General features: G+C 41.6%; 1 protein-coding gene across 1 annotated transcript in view; it reads left to right on the plus strand.

The window, feature by feature from the left end:
* Positions 1-12,915, plus strand: part of Aifm1 (apoptosis inducing factor mitochondria associated 1) — a 41,319-nt gene extending 28,404 nt beyond the window's left edge. Inside the window, exons 8-16 of the mRNA XM_038316382.1 lie at positions 800-876; positions 1,705-1,813; positions 3,402-3,509; positions 3,843-3,931; positions 4,715-4,855; positions 7,403-7,545; positions 10,060-10,184; positions 12,124-12,320; positions 12,662-12,915. Of these exons, the coding sequence (XP_038172310.1) occupies positions 800-876; positions 1,705-1,813; positions 3,402-3,509; positions 3,843-3,931; positions 4,715-4,855; positions 7,403-7,545; positions 10,060-10,184; positions 12,124-12,320; positions 12,662-12,733 (1,061 nt within the window). The 3' untranslated portion in view covers positions 12,734-12,915. The remainder of the gene's footprint in view (positions 1-799; positions 877-1,704; positions 1,814-3,401; positions 3,510-3,842; positions 3,932-4,714; positions 4,856-7,402; positions 7,546-10,059; positions 10,185-12,123; positions 12,321-12,661) is intronic.
* Positions 12,916-13,495: the final 580 nt, after the last annotated feature.

Below are 13,495 nucleotides of genomic sequence, written 5' to 3' on the forward strand. Positions count from 1 at the left end.
GAAGCTGCTCCTTTTTCCCCTGTGCATGGTACTCAGTCTCTGGCCTGAAAGATATGTAGCTCTATGGGTTTATTGCCAATTCTCATCCAAAATCAGGAGACAAGACAATCAGCTAATGAAAGTGGTGTAACCATGCTAGCATATGAGGCCTCCTGAGAAACTGGACCTATGTGGCAGGTGGGCATAATAACTCTAATCCCAGCACTCAGGAGTCTAAGGCAGAAGGATCAAAGCAGACTTGATGCTACCTAGGATCCATAGTGAGTTCCGGGCCAACCTAATCTACATAGTACAACCCTCTCAGAAAATTGACAGAAAGAGACAAACGCACATCATGGAAAAAGGAACTAAGTTTTCTGGTTTGGCCAGCTATGGAGGCAAGGTCCTCTAAAAGGATACTCAGATATATTTCTTAAAGGAAGTTGATAAGAAGCCTCCTGAGAAGCCGGGGGGGGGGGGGGGGGCACACGCCTTTAATCCCAGCACTCGGGAGGCAGAGGCAGGCGGATCTCTGTGAGATCGAGACCAGCCTGGTCTACAAGAGCTAGCTCCAGGACAGGCTCTAAAGCTGCAGAGAAACCCTGTCTCGAAAAAAAAAAAGAAGCCTCCTGAGAGGCAAGCCATCTTATCTGCTAGTCACTCCTTGGTAGTAATAGCAGCAGCCGCAGCCACCACCATCAACACTGCTGCTGTGACACTAACATACTTAACCACAGTCAAAGAAGAGAGAGCTCTCTACCTGTAGGGGTTGTTTGGGCTAGCTCCTGCTTGTCAGCCTAAAGAGCTTTCCTATTTCCAGGAGGCACTCCAAGAAGTCTCTCTGCCATCGATAGGGCTGGAGCAGAGGTGAAGAGCAGAACAACGCTTTTCAGAAAGGTAATTGCTGTAGTGTTTTCTTTGTGTGGTTTTGCAGAGGTAACATACTTTTCTGTCCCCCAAGTGTTCCCTCTGATTGGGAGATCCATGTTCTATTTAGCTCTTCTGACTTGTTGTCTAGCTTTGAACAAGTCACTTCTCCCTGCACCTCCAATACTTCATTCACTCAAGGGTTCTATGCTTATAGGAGAAAACTACATTTGCTTTTAATTGCTTGCTGTGCCTCTGACTGCCCTTTTGCAGTTGTTTTCTCTTGATGTGTTTGATCAACCAGAATGCCTTGTGGTCTCTTGGCATTTTTCTTACAAGTGCTTTGTGAAGATTTTGATGCAAAAGGTCGAGAGTATATAAGCACAAAGGAAAGGAGATTGTTTGCTTCTTAACAGTATGCGTTGCTGGAATTTTCTAGCCATGCTTAGAGATATTGGATAAAGTTCATCCTGCCTTTTAAATTAATTGTTGGACTGAATAATTCTTTGTGTGGGAGGCTGTCTTTTACTTTGTAAGATGTTGGCAGCATTACTGGCTTCTCCACTAGAGGCCAGGAGCATCTTGTCCTGACAACCAAAATGTCTCTTGATATTGCCACATGTCTACCTTGGACTGGGAAGAAAAGTTCTACCAGTGTTAACAACCACTGTTGCTGGAAGAATGTTACAAAGGAGAAAAAATTCATATTAATAACATAGATGCTATAATTGAGCCACTTTTGTACAAGACGTTATATGCAAATGTCTGTTGTAGAAGAGTTAGAGGAAAATATTTTCTTGGATTATTATCTTGTGCCCCTTTGGGAAATCAGTGGACTAAACTGGTATGATCCTGCAGATTGGAGATTTTAGAGCCTTGGAGAAGATCTCACGGGAAGTCAAGTCAATTACAGTTATCGGTGGGGGCTTCCTTGGGAGTGAACTGGCCTGTGCTCTTGGCAGAAAGTGTGAGTATTGAGAATTGTCCTCAGTTTTCTTTGTCTAGAAATATATCACACATTTTGGTGCACTGTCACAAATTCCAGAAATCTATTTGCCAGGAGGAGTTGAAGGACTTTGAATTTATAGAATGAGTTTATAGAATGAGTCCAGGCTTATTGGCACATGTTTGTAATTTCAGCACTCTGAAGGCAGAAGCAGGACGATGTTGAGTTAGATTTTAGACTGGGTTGCATAGTGAATTCAAGGCTAGCCTGGGACTATAAAGCAAATCCTCCCCCATCTTACTCCTCCCCCAAAATGAAGTTTATAGAATGAAAAGCTGAGTATTGTGATTAGGACAAGGATTTCTATGTAGTTGGGTTCTATTGCTGTGATAAATACCATGATCATAAGCAAGTTGGGGAGGAAAGGGTTTATTTGGCTTAAATTTTCACATCACTGCTCATCACGGAGGGAAGTTAGGCGGGAACTCAGACATGGCAGGAACGTGAGACAGGAGTTGATGCAGAGCCCATGGAGGAGTGCTACTTACTGGCTTATTCCCTGTGGCTTGCTCAGTCTGCTTTCTTTCTTTCTTTTTGTTGTTGTTGTTTTTTCGAGACAGGGTTTCTCTGTCTCTTTGGAGCCTGTCCTGTAACTAGCTCTTGTAGACCAAGCTGGCCTCGAACTCACAGAGATCAGCCTGCCTCTGCCTCCCGAGTGCTGGGATTAAAGGCTTGTGCCACCACCGCCTGGCTCAGTCAGCTTTCTTATAGTACTCAAGACTACCTGCCCAGGATGTTGGTACCACTCAGGTCAATCATTAATCAAAAAATGCACTATACACTCGCCTACATGTAATTTGTTGAAGGCATTTTCTCAATTGAGGTTCCTCTTCCCAGGTAACTCTACCTTTAGTCAAGTTGACAAAAAGAAAAAGCAAACCAATAAGGACAATCCCCAGTCCCCAGTGACCAAAAAGTTGTCTAAATAACTTAACAGCAGCACTTCCTTTCCTTTCCTGTACCTTCTCTGCCTAGACTGTTTAGAAGTCATATACTTACAGAAGTGAATTACTAAGGTGAAAAGGGCCATGCAAACTAGAGAACTTTATGGATCTGTGAATTGTTGAAGTTGTGACATAAACTTCAATCAGAAGTATGATGGTTCTTAGCTAACCAAGTCTGTAGGTTCTGCTTTGAATATTTCATAACGTACTGTGTTTCTGTTTTAAATTACATTCATTTATTTGTTTGTTGGTGATGGTGTGATTATAGCACATGCTAATAAACTCGGGGCAGCTTCTCAGGAAGGTGATTCCTATTCAGAGCTTGAAAGGCTTATGTGACCTCATGGGTGGGTATACACTAAATTCCGAATTGGTAGCTCAATCCCTGGACAGCAGTTCTGACACTTGCTATTTTTGCCTTTGAATAAACTCAACCACAAGGAAGGCCCTCTTGCCACAGTGCCCCACAGGCAGGAGCTGTGGCCTGCTTGGCAGCTTTGCTCTGCATTTAGTCAGGATTGACTAGCTCTCCTTTACCTCCCCTTCTGTCTTCCTGGGATTGGCTCAGGCCTTCTTCTGTAACTAGTTCCCTTTCTTCTTCCTAGCTCAAACCTCAGGCATAGAAGTGATTCAGCTCTTCCCTGAGAAAGGAAATATGGGGAAGATCCTTCCTGAATATCTCAGCAACTGGACCATGGAAAAAGTCAAGCGAGGTAGAGACTGTGTCCATAATACTGTTTCTTTGGAGAGTAACTAAAGGGAAAGTTACCTTTTGGGGGAACTCTCTTGACATAATTCCTGACATTGGCACAGGAAATGTTTTGCTATTCCTCAGTCAGACAGGGTCACAGGCACTTAGAATCTGAGACAACATATTCCCATATAAAGATGGGCGATGTGTAGGTAGGGTTCTTGTGGTTCCTCAAGGCTGCCTACATCTGAGGATAACTGATTTTACTCTAGGGGAGGCCTCCAGCTGGCTTCCTTAATCTTTGCAGAGGTCCCAAGCTAGTGAGTTCAGTCTTTGGTCTCATTTTTCTTTACAGAGGGAGTGAAAGTGATGCCCAATGCAATTGTGCAATCAGTTGGGGTCAGCGGTGGCAAGTTACTCATTAAGCTGAAAGATGGAAGGAAGGTAAGGAGGAAGAGACAATGTTAGAAGGCCTTCCAGCCTTTCCTTCCCATTTCCTTACTCTCATTCCTTTGCTTGATATCATTGATTTGTTTTCTTAGCAGCCACCATTAACATCTCCTAATTCTCTGAATTAACCATTCCTTCCTCAAAATAGAATGATGAGAACCAGAGTAGACACCTGTGAACTGTTTTTCTGTAGCCTCTTCCTGTCTGTATTAGACTTTAGTTCTTGCTAGGGCAGTAGATTTCTGTTCAGGTGATATAGAATATGTATGGGGCTGGGGAATTCTTATAAAAGCAAAACTTAAATCTTTTTACTGGAGGTAAGTTAATCCATGATTTTTTAAAGTTCTAATATTGTTTTCTTTATATTTTTATCTTTGTTTTGGACAGTGTCAGTTCTTATGCATACTACACAAGCATTTTGCCACTGAGCTTTACCCCAGATGCTTGATAGAAAATGCCTGAGTTATTGGATTCCTGAGGACGTTAACTTTTTGAAAGTCTGAATCTTTTTTTTTGGTTTTGTTTTGTTTTGTTTTTTTGGCTTTTTTTGTTTTTCAAGACAGGGTTTTTCTGTCGCTTTGGAGCCTGTCCTAGAACTCACTCTATAAACCAGGCTCGAACTCACAGACATCCGCCTGTCTGCCTCTCGAGTGCTGGGATTAAAGGCATGCACTACCACTGCCCAACTGAAAGTTTGATTCTTAATGATATAAAGTTGTGATGTGAATGAGCGTCAGTGAAAACTGGTAATCGACTAAATTACTTCTTTCCTCTCAGGTAGAAACTGACCACATAGTGACAGCTGTAGGCCTAGAGCCCAATGTTGAGTTAGCCAAGACCGGTGGACTGGAAATAGACTCGGATTTTGGTGGCTTCCGGGTAAATGCAGAGCTACAAGCACGTTCTAACATCTGGGTGGTAAGTGTGCTACAACATAACCTAATCATTGCTCCCAGTCTGTGGGTGAGTTTGGCCATGTGCCAAAGCCCAGTAGTCGTAGTAATTCACTCCTGTAAACTCAACACTTTGGAGGCATGGGCAGGGGGATCGCCACAAGTTCAAGGCCAGCCTGGCCTTCAGAATAAGACCCAATCTGAAAAGGAAGGAAGAAAGGTAAACAAGCAAGGAACTACAGCTCATTAATAGCTTAACCAAATAGAGTCAAAGTGTTTGATAGCCAAGGAGAAACACTAGAAACCTGTGAAGTACTTGAATTAGAACAGCACTATGGCTCCATCTGCAAGCTATGGGAAAGTGGAAAGAGCAATGTGTATGGCTGTAGGAACAGAACTCGTACAATTCTCAGCAGTAGTTGGTGGGCATGAACACAGCTAGCTCACAAACATATCTCCTCTTCCCATAGCTCAAACACAAGTCCTGAGAATGTAGGATGAAGTAGTTTTCTAATGTGTTCCCTGGAAAGGAAAGTAACTCTGTTTTCATTTTCCTTGGGTCCTCCCTATTTTCAGCTATTTTTAAAACCTATTATGACAAAACCAAGACTTTAATATTATGTAGGAACTGTGAGGTAATTTCCCCATTGCTAGAACATTGCAATGTATTGTGTTTAGTTATGGATTCTGTTAACTAAGGCCATAGGTACTTTGAAGGGATATTTTCCTCCTCCAAAGTCTCAAAGTCTGGGTTTTTTTTTTTCTTGTCCCTATTATGCTATGTATTCAATGCAGAAAACATAGACAAGAAGGAGAAAAAGGGGCCAGTCACCTGTAGCAACGAGAAATGTTTTAGTTTATTTCCTTCCCTTTGTTTTGTTGAACATAAAGGCTTTTCCCCCCTTCGTTTTATGTGGTTGTGGTAAGCCTACTATATATAAACATTTGTATTCTGTTACATCTCACTTAACATTATAAAAGTAAGCATTTTCCTTGTTGCTTCAGACTCTGTAAACAGTTTAATGATTACATATCCCATTAAATAGACTTCATGTTTACTTTGCTGTTGTTCACTTACTGGATTTTTAGGTTGCTTTGGGGGAGTCTGAATAGGTATAAAAATGAACAAGACTTAGAGAGCTCAAATACCACATCCTGTATGAAGCTGGCCCTGTTCACCCCAGCTGAGGGTTCTCTGAAACACTTAGCTTGTTGAATCTATGCCTTTTCTAGGTCACAGTACTTGTTTACATTGCCCTGTAGTTAAGAATAATGCTCTATCTTTCCTGTTCTCCATTACGTTCTACACTCCCCATAGGAAAGGCTTATGTTAGTTTTATTTCACTAACACATATACAAAGAAAAGCTTTTGAACATAGTAAATAGTCCATAAACACATGTTGACTGACTACTGAATGATGAAAAAATAAAACAAAAACAGCCACTTACCTTAGAAAAAATAAGAGGCAGTCACATCTGAAAACTGGTTTCCACATGGAGAAGAGAATATTCTGAGTTGATTATGGTGGTAAAGGTTTATGATCCCAGCACTAGTGAGGCTGAGACGGGAGAATCATTAGTTTGAGGCCATCCTGGGCAGTATAGAGAGATCCTATCTCCAAAATTATGAAAAGAATATTCTTGAATGCTCCATTATTAAGTATAAGTAGCCTGTCTGCTAGAACAAAATGGGCAGGAACAGGTATACATAAATTGAAGCAAAGAAGATTTAGGATACTTTCTGGAAGTATAGTGTCTTAGGGTTTCTATTGCTATGAAGAGAAGACACTATAACTGTGGCACTCTTATAAAAGAAAACATTTAATTGCAATGGCTGAAATTCTACATCTTGATCCAAAGGCAGTAGGAAGTGAATTGTCTGGGCATGGGTTGAGCATATATGAGACCTCAAAGCCTACCTCCACAATGACATACTTCCTCCAATAAGGCCATACCCTTCTCAACAAGACCACACCTCCTAATAGTGCCACTCCTTTTGGGGGACATTATCTTTTAAACCAACATGTATAGATAAAACAGTTTTTTTAATGGAATCTCATGGGGCTGGAGAAATGACTTGGTGGTTAAAAATACTCTCTGTTCTTCCAAAGGTCCTGAGTTCAATTCCCAGAATCCACGTGGCAGCTCACAATTGTCTGATACCCTCTCCTGGTGTACAGATAAACATGCATGCAGACAAAGTATCCATATACACAAAATACGTAAATAAATAAATCTTAAATAAATACATAAAAATGGAATGTTGCTTGATTAGGAATGATTCTAACCTGTAAATAGGAAACATTAGTTAACATTGCTAAGGTCAGCTGGGTGGTGGTGGCCTTTAATCCTAGCACTCCAGAAACAGAGGCAGGTGGGTCTCTGTGAGTTCAAGGTCATCCTAGTCTACAGAGCTAGTTTCAGGACAGCCAAAACTGTTACACAGAGAAACCTTGTCTTGAAAAACAAACAAAATACATTGCTAGGGTCTTTTGAGGCCCAAAGTTTATATTTTGCTTTTAATTTGTTTTTTTAAAAATGTGTTGTTTCCATATTGTATTTGATTCCAAAGGCAGGAGATGCTGCATGCTTTTATGATATAAAATTGGGTCGAAGGCGAGTAGAACATCACGATCATGCTGTTGTGAGCGGAAGACTGGCTGGAGAAAATATGACTGGAGCTGCTAAGCCATACTGGCATCAGTCAATGTTCTGGTAATAGTTCTGTGCCTTGGGGACACAAATGGTTAGAACTCTGTATTAATGAGTTCAAAATACAGCGTTTTTTATTTGGTTTATGATCAGTCTTTTTGTAGACAATATATCATTCTATGGAAGGGGAAAAGTTCCACCCCATGTCCATACCTTCTACCCCTAAGTGGCCACTGAATAAAAGTGCCCTGTTCATGTATAAAATGGGTAGAAATTGTTTGTATTGGTGCTTTTGGAAAAGAAAGAGTTTGAGCTGTAGTGGTTGGTACAAAGGTACAGCATTTAGAATGGGCAGCTCTGTATTTGTTCTTTACTAGTATCCCTAATGGTCCCAACATATTGGGAAAAACACAGACCACTCATATGTAGCTTTTAAGACCAGCAATTTGTTTGGAATGGTGGCATACACCTTTAATCCCAGCACTTGTTAAACAGAAGTAGGCAAATTTCTATGAGTTTAAGGCCAGCCTGATCTACATAGCAAGTTCTAGACTAGCTGGACCTACATAGTGAGACCCTATTTCAATGATTTGACAAACAAAAAAGATCAGCAATTCACAGGCCTATAAGACAGTTTGAATTTAAAAAGATTAGAATGGAGCTAGGCATTGGTGGCGCATGCCTTTAATCCCAGCACTTGGGAGGCAGAGGCAGGCAGATCTCTGTGAGTTTGAGCCCAACCTGGTCTACAGTGTGAGTGCCAGGACCAGCTCCAAAGCTACACAGAGAAACCCTATCTCAAAAAAACAAAACAAAAAAATTTAGAATGGGCTGGGATTCAACACAGTCTTCTGGCCTCCATGGGCAACAGGCATGCATGTGACCTACAGACAACATATAGACAAAACACCCATACATGTAAAAACACAGAGCACAAAACAAAACTACCCTGTTTCTCAAAGGAAAAAGAGAAAGAGGGAGGGTGATTTATTGATTGATTAATAGTAATTAGTACTGAACACTCTTAAGTCTTCAGGGTTGGCCCTGTTTAGTACACTTTGATCTTGATTGATTTGAATTGGAAAATAAGGTTAGCTGGAACTGTGCCTGACTAATTCCACCTACTAAAGAGCTGAGGCAGGAAGACCTCAAGTTTAAGGTTATTCTGGAACAATGTAGCAGGATCCTGACTCAGATTTTAAAGCGAGATGAGTATATCTTAGTGGTAGAGCACTTAACATGGAAAGGGTCCTGGGTCCAATGTCCAGTACTCTAAAGAAATGGAAATGTGGAGTACAGAATTGAAAACGTCAAGCTTTCAAAAGACTAAGTTGATGCTGGAGATAATTTACCTCTAATAGAAGTACCTTTTAGGACAGTCACACAGTTTTATTAGTGAGTGGCCAAAAGGTAACAAATTTTTAGGTCAGCACATACAACACAGTTAGGAAAGGTGAGTCCATAGAGTTATCAGTTAGGGCCTAGGTACAGATTCTAAGGATTTGCTGTTTATTCTTCTTTGAAGATATAATCCCCTGAAGATATAATTTAATGATCTATTGTGGCAAAGAAGATAAAATGTGTACTAGGAGAAGCAGTATCTTAGATTATTACTCCAAACCATAATAATGGCAGCAAGATGTATGTAGTAATGGGGTGCAGTGTGATGCCTCAGTAAGTAAAAAGTTATTGTTACCAAGCTTGATGACCTTGATTTACCCCACAAATTGTCTTCTGACCTCCATGTGTGCCATAACACATGTATTTCATGTATATACAAGAAGGAAAGCATGCCAGGTGAAGGCCAAGGAGTGACTGCTATTTAGTGAATGAAACTCTAGTCATTAAATCCCAACTTTCATCCAGTAGGGACACATTTTAAAGCTTCAAAAAAAGCAGTTTTAATGTGAGCTAAAGAAAATTAGCTTTTAATCCCATTTACTCAGGAGGAAGACACAGGTGTATCTCTGAGGTCAAGGCCAGCCTTGTCTACAGAGGGAGTTCCAAGTCTACAGAACAAGTTCTGTATAGAGCCAGTTTCAGGACAGTTGAGGCGACACAGTCTTGACAAAACCAAAAAGAAAAAGAAAATTAGAGTGTATCAAAAGTGGGGAAGCTGGGCCTGGTGTGGTGGCTTGTGCCTATAATCCCAGCACTCGGGAGTTAGAGGCAGACAGATCTTTATGAGTTTGAGGCCAGCCTGGTCTACAGAGGGAGTTCTAGGACAGCCAGGGCTACACAGAAAACATGTCTCAAACACAAACAAAATGGTGGGAACCTGTCCTACCCTAAATTTTGGATGGGATAAAAAAAATAAAATTCAGGAAGTTTAAATCATTTTATATGGGTGTGTGTTGTATATTATAGCTTCTTGAGGGGAAAAATGCTGTTTGAGATAATCCTGCTCCCTCACACTTATCCTCAGATGTCCCAGTGACAGTAAATCTGTTTGGCATTCCTCTTATAAATCCTGAATTATTTGACTGGCATAAAAGTACAGTGTCATGAAGAGAATGCGCTACTGTGCCGTCACTTATGATCCTTTGACAAAATGTCCTCTTCTCTTTACTTCCACAGGAGTGATTTGGGTCCTGATGTTGGCTATGAAGCTATTGGTCTTGTGGACAGTAGTTTGCCCACAGTTGGTGTTTTTGCAAAAGCAACTGCACAAGACAACCCAAAATCTGCCACGGAGAAGTCAGGTACGGAAGCCCAACCACTTCTCTAGGAAGAATGTTAAGAAGCAGTGCATCTGAATTCTCCTGAAAAAGTTGATTCTGTATGGGCCAGAGGGATCTGGTGTTTAAACCCTCTATATTGTGATTTAAATTAACCAAACACACTGGGTGGTGGTGGCATGTGCCTTTAATCCCAACACTTAGGAGCCATAGGCAGGTGGATCTCTCTGAGTTTGAGGTCAACCTGATCTACAGACTACACAGAGACCCCTCTCTCAAAAAAAAAAAAAAGAAAGAAAAAGGTAACCAAACCCAAACTTCCCACTCTGGTGCTCTGAGACCCTGGTCAAAGCACAGACTCTGATATTGTAGCTATCTATCCGAGACAGTGGGCCACAGCCTGGTCAGTCACTCCAGTTTATCTTCTGGGGCTGAGAAAAATCTAAGTGATGAAGCAAACCTGGATTTTTTTCTTTATATTGCCCACTTCATAATAATCCCAAGAATCAGAAGGGAGAACCCCTTAGGGTCTGGTGTCTTCCCTGGACCCTGTGAAGTAAAGAATTGGGCTAAGGAGTTCTTACGTTGAATCTGATTTGGTTGTCGGATCTGGATGCCAGGTTTGCTTTAGATGGGAGGCACCATTCTTGGAATGGGCTTTCCTCCTACATGTATCTGTTTCATTAGCTCCTTGGCCTTATTCCATGACCTTGGCTTAAGTTATTTAACTGTCCTTTTTTGCCGGATGTGTTTCATGGGCAAATTACTTTTTAAGAAGGAGAAAGCAAGACATTATCTGTAAGTTCGAGGTCAGACTGATCCACATAAAACCCTGTCTCAGAAAAGAAAAACAACCCTGAATTCTATGGTTTGTTTTATTACTAACAGTTTTCATTGAAATAGCTGTATGTGGCAAGTAGCTACTGTCCTGAATCATTGCCCTAGTTTGCTTTCTGTTTCTGTGATAAAGATCATGACCAAATGCCACTTGTGAAGAGACAGGTTGATTTGGCTTAAATGTCCTGATCACAGTCCACCACTTAGTGACGCCAACACAGAGATTTAAACAGAGCAGGAACCAAAGCAGAGAGTGTAGAGAAACGTTGTTTATGGACTTAACCCATGGCTTGGTTAGCCTGCTTATACAAGGAAAAACCGCCAGCCAGGGAGTGGTAACCCCCAACACTTGCTGTCTGAGGCCTGGGCCCACCCACATCAATCAGTAATTGGGAAAATGCCCCCACAGACTTTCCTACAGGCCAATCTGATGGAGACAGATGCAGAACTAACATTCTGCTGTCTTCCTAAATGACTCTAGCATGTATCAAATCAACAGCAACAAAATAACAGTACAGTAGTGAATGCTTCTGAGAGGAGAGGTGCAAACCCTTTCCAGTTGGGAAAGATCCTGATCCTAGAAATGTCTATAGCATAGGATGTAAATGAAGTAGAAGAGTGCAAGGCCAGGTTCAGCAGTGCCAGGAGGTGGCAAGAAAGAACTTCCCTTGGCCTATGTTAATTGAAAGTGGCTCAAGAATATTCTGAGGAATATTGGAAAACAAACTATCTATAAGTAGCTTTAAACCAGTTTCAAAAGAAACTTTTCAGGCTGGGAAAATAGTTCAGTTGATAAAAGTGCTTGCCTTGCAGATATGAGGACCTGAGTTCAGTCCCCATAAACCACATTTTAAAAGGTAAGTATTGTCACACTATTCTAATTCCAATACTGGGGATGCAAAAACAGGTTTGCTGGGGCTTGCTGGCCAGTCAAGGTAGCCTGTCCTGTTCCTGGCCATTAAGAAAGACCCTGTCTCAAAAAAGCAATCCTGAAGAATGACACCCATGTTGTCACGTGTACATACACGTTTACCTACACACACATACAGATATTTGCCTTCTAGAATTTTCCAAAGTCAAAATAACTGAACTTGGGTTTTGTATTTGTTTGTGGGATTGGCTACAGGGACCGGTATCCGCTCGGAGAGTGAGACAGAGTCAGAAGCCTCTGAAATCTCAATTCCTCCCAGTACCCCTGCAGTCCCACAGGCCCCTGTTGAAGGGGAGGACTACGGCAAAGGTGTCATCTTCTACCTCAGGGACAAAGTAGTCGTGGGTATTGTGCTATGGAACGTCTTTAACCGAATGCCAATTGCAAGGAAGGTAGGTGCCTGTCAAGACCCTTAGAAGAAGATGGGAAGTGGGGGTTGGAAGATATTCCTGTGACTTCACCAGGTGCCCTGAGTTGCATTGTCCACCAAGGTCAGATTGTACTTAAGCAAAACAAAGGCAAAACCTTGGCTCAGAAACATTTCTTTTTTGATTTGAGACTTGGCTGGGTAGCCTGAGAGTTGTCAAGCTGCTCATTTGGGGTTAGTAGAAAGCTGTTCCCACAATCCCCTCCCAGTGTGTAACTGGAGACTAGCCCAGGCAGCCCCATTGTGTGGGCCAGGGCTGGGTGCACATGGAATGAGTTAAGAACCTATTGTTACTCTACCCCTCAGATCATTAAGGACGGTGAGCAGCATGAAGATCTCAATGAAGTAGCCAAACTCTTCAACATTCATGAAGATTGAAGCCCCATCATGGAATACACATGCACTTTTCCATCCCTGACAGGGGGGTTGGGTGGGTAAAGGAGCATTTTTTTTTATTCAGCATACTTTCTCTTTATGTAGGAGCAGGAATCGAACAAGCCTCTGTGAATATTTTCATCTATATAGATAAACATGACAAATTAAAATCTGATTCTTTTAAATCCAGTTGGTTTATTTTAAAGGGGATAGGTAGATAAAGAAGTATGTTTATGTGTATCGGCAAGCTGACTACAGCTGCTACCAAGTATATGGTTTTTCTCAGCCATGTATTCAACAGTCCACATTAAACACCTGTCACCACTCTGTAATCTTGGCCCACTATACCTCTCAGCTCACAGCAGTGATCTTATTTTCTATGTATGGATGTTTTGCCTGCACATGGATCTGTGTTCCACTTATGTGTCTGGTACCCATTGAGGCCAGAAATGGGCAGTAGATCCCCTCAGACCAGAGTTACTTCCTGTTGTGAGCCAACATATGGGTGCTGGGAACTGAATACTGGTCCCCTATAAAAAACAACCAGTTCCCTAACCACTGAACTATCTCTCCAGTTCCATAAGGGAAGATTGGTTTTTTTGAGATAGGGTCTCACCGTAGTTTTTCTGGCCTGGAATTTGCTATGTAGACGATGTTGGCTCCATGATCTGCCTACCTCTGTTTCCCAAGTACTGGCATTAAAGGTGTTTACTACCATGCCTGGCCTAATTCTTCTGTAGGCAAGTCATGATTTTTTTCTTTTTT

The sequence above is a fragment of the Arvicola amphibius genome, chromosome X (assembly GCF_903992535.2).
Source record: "Arvicola amphibius chromosome X, mArvAmp1.2, whole genome shotgun sequence".
In the NCBI taxonomy this organism is placed as follows: Eukaryota; Metazoa; Chordata; class Mammalia; order Rodentia; family Cricetidae; genus Arvicola; species Arvicola amphibius.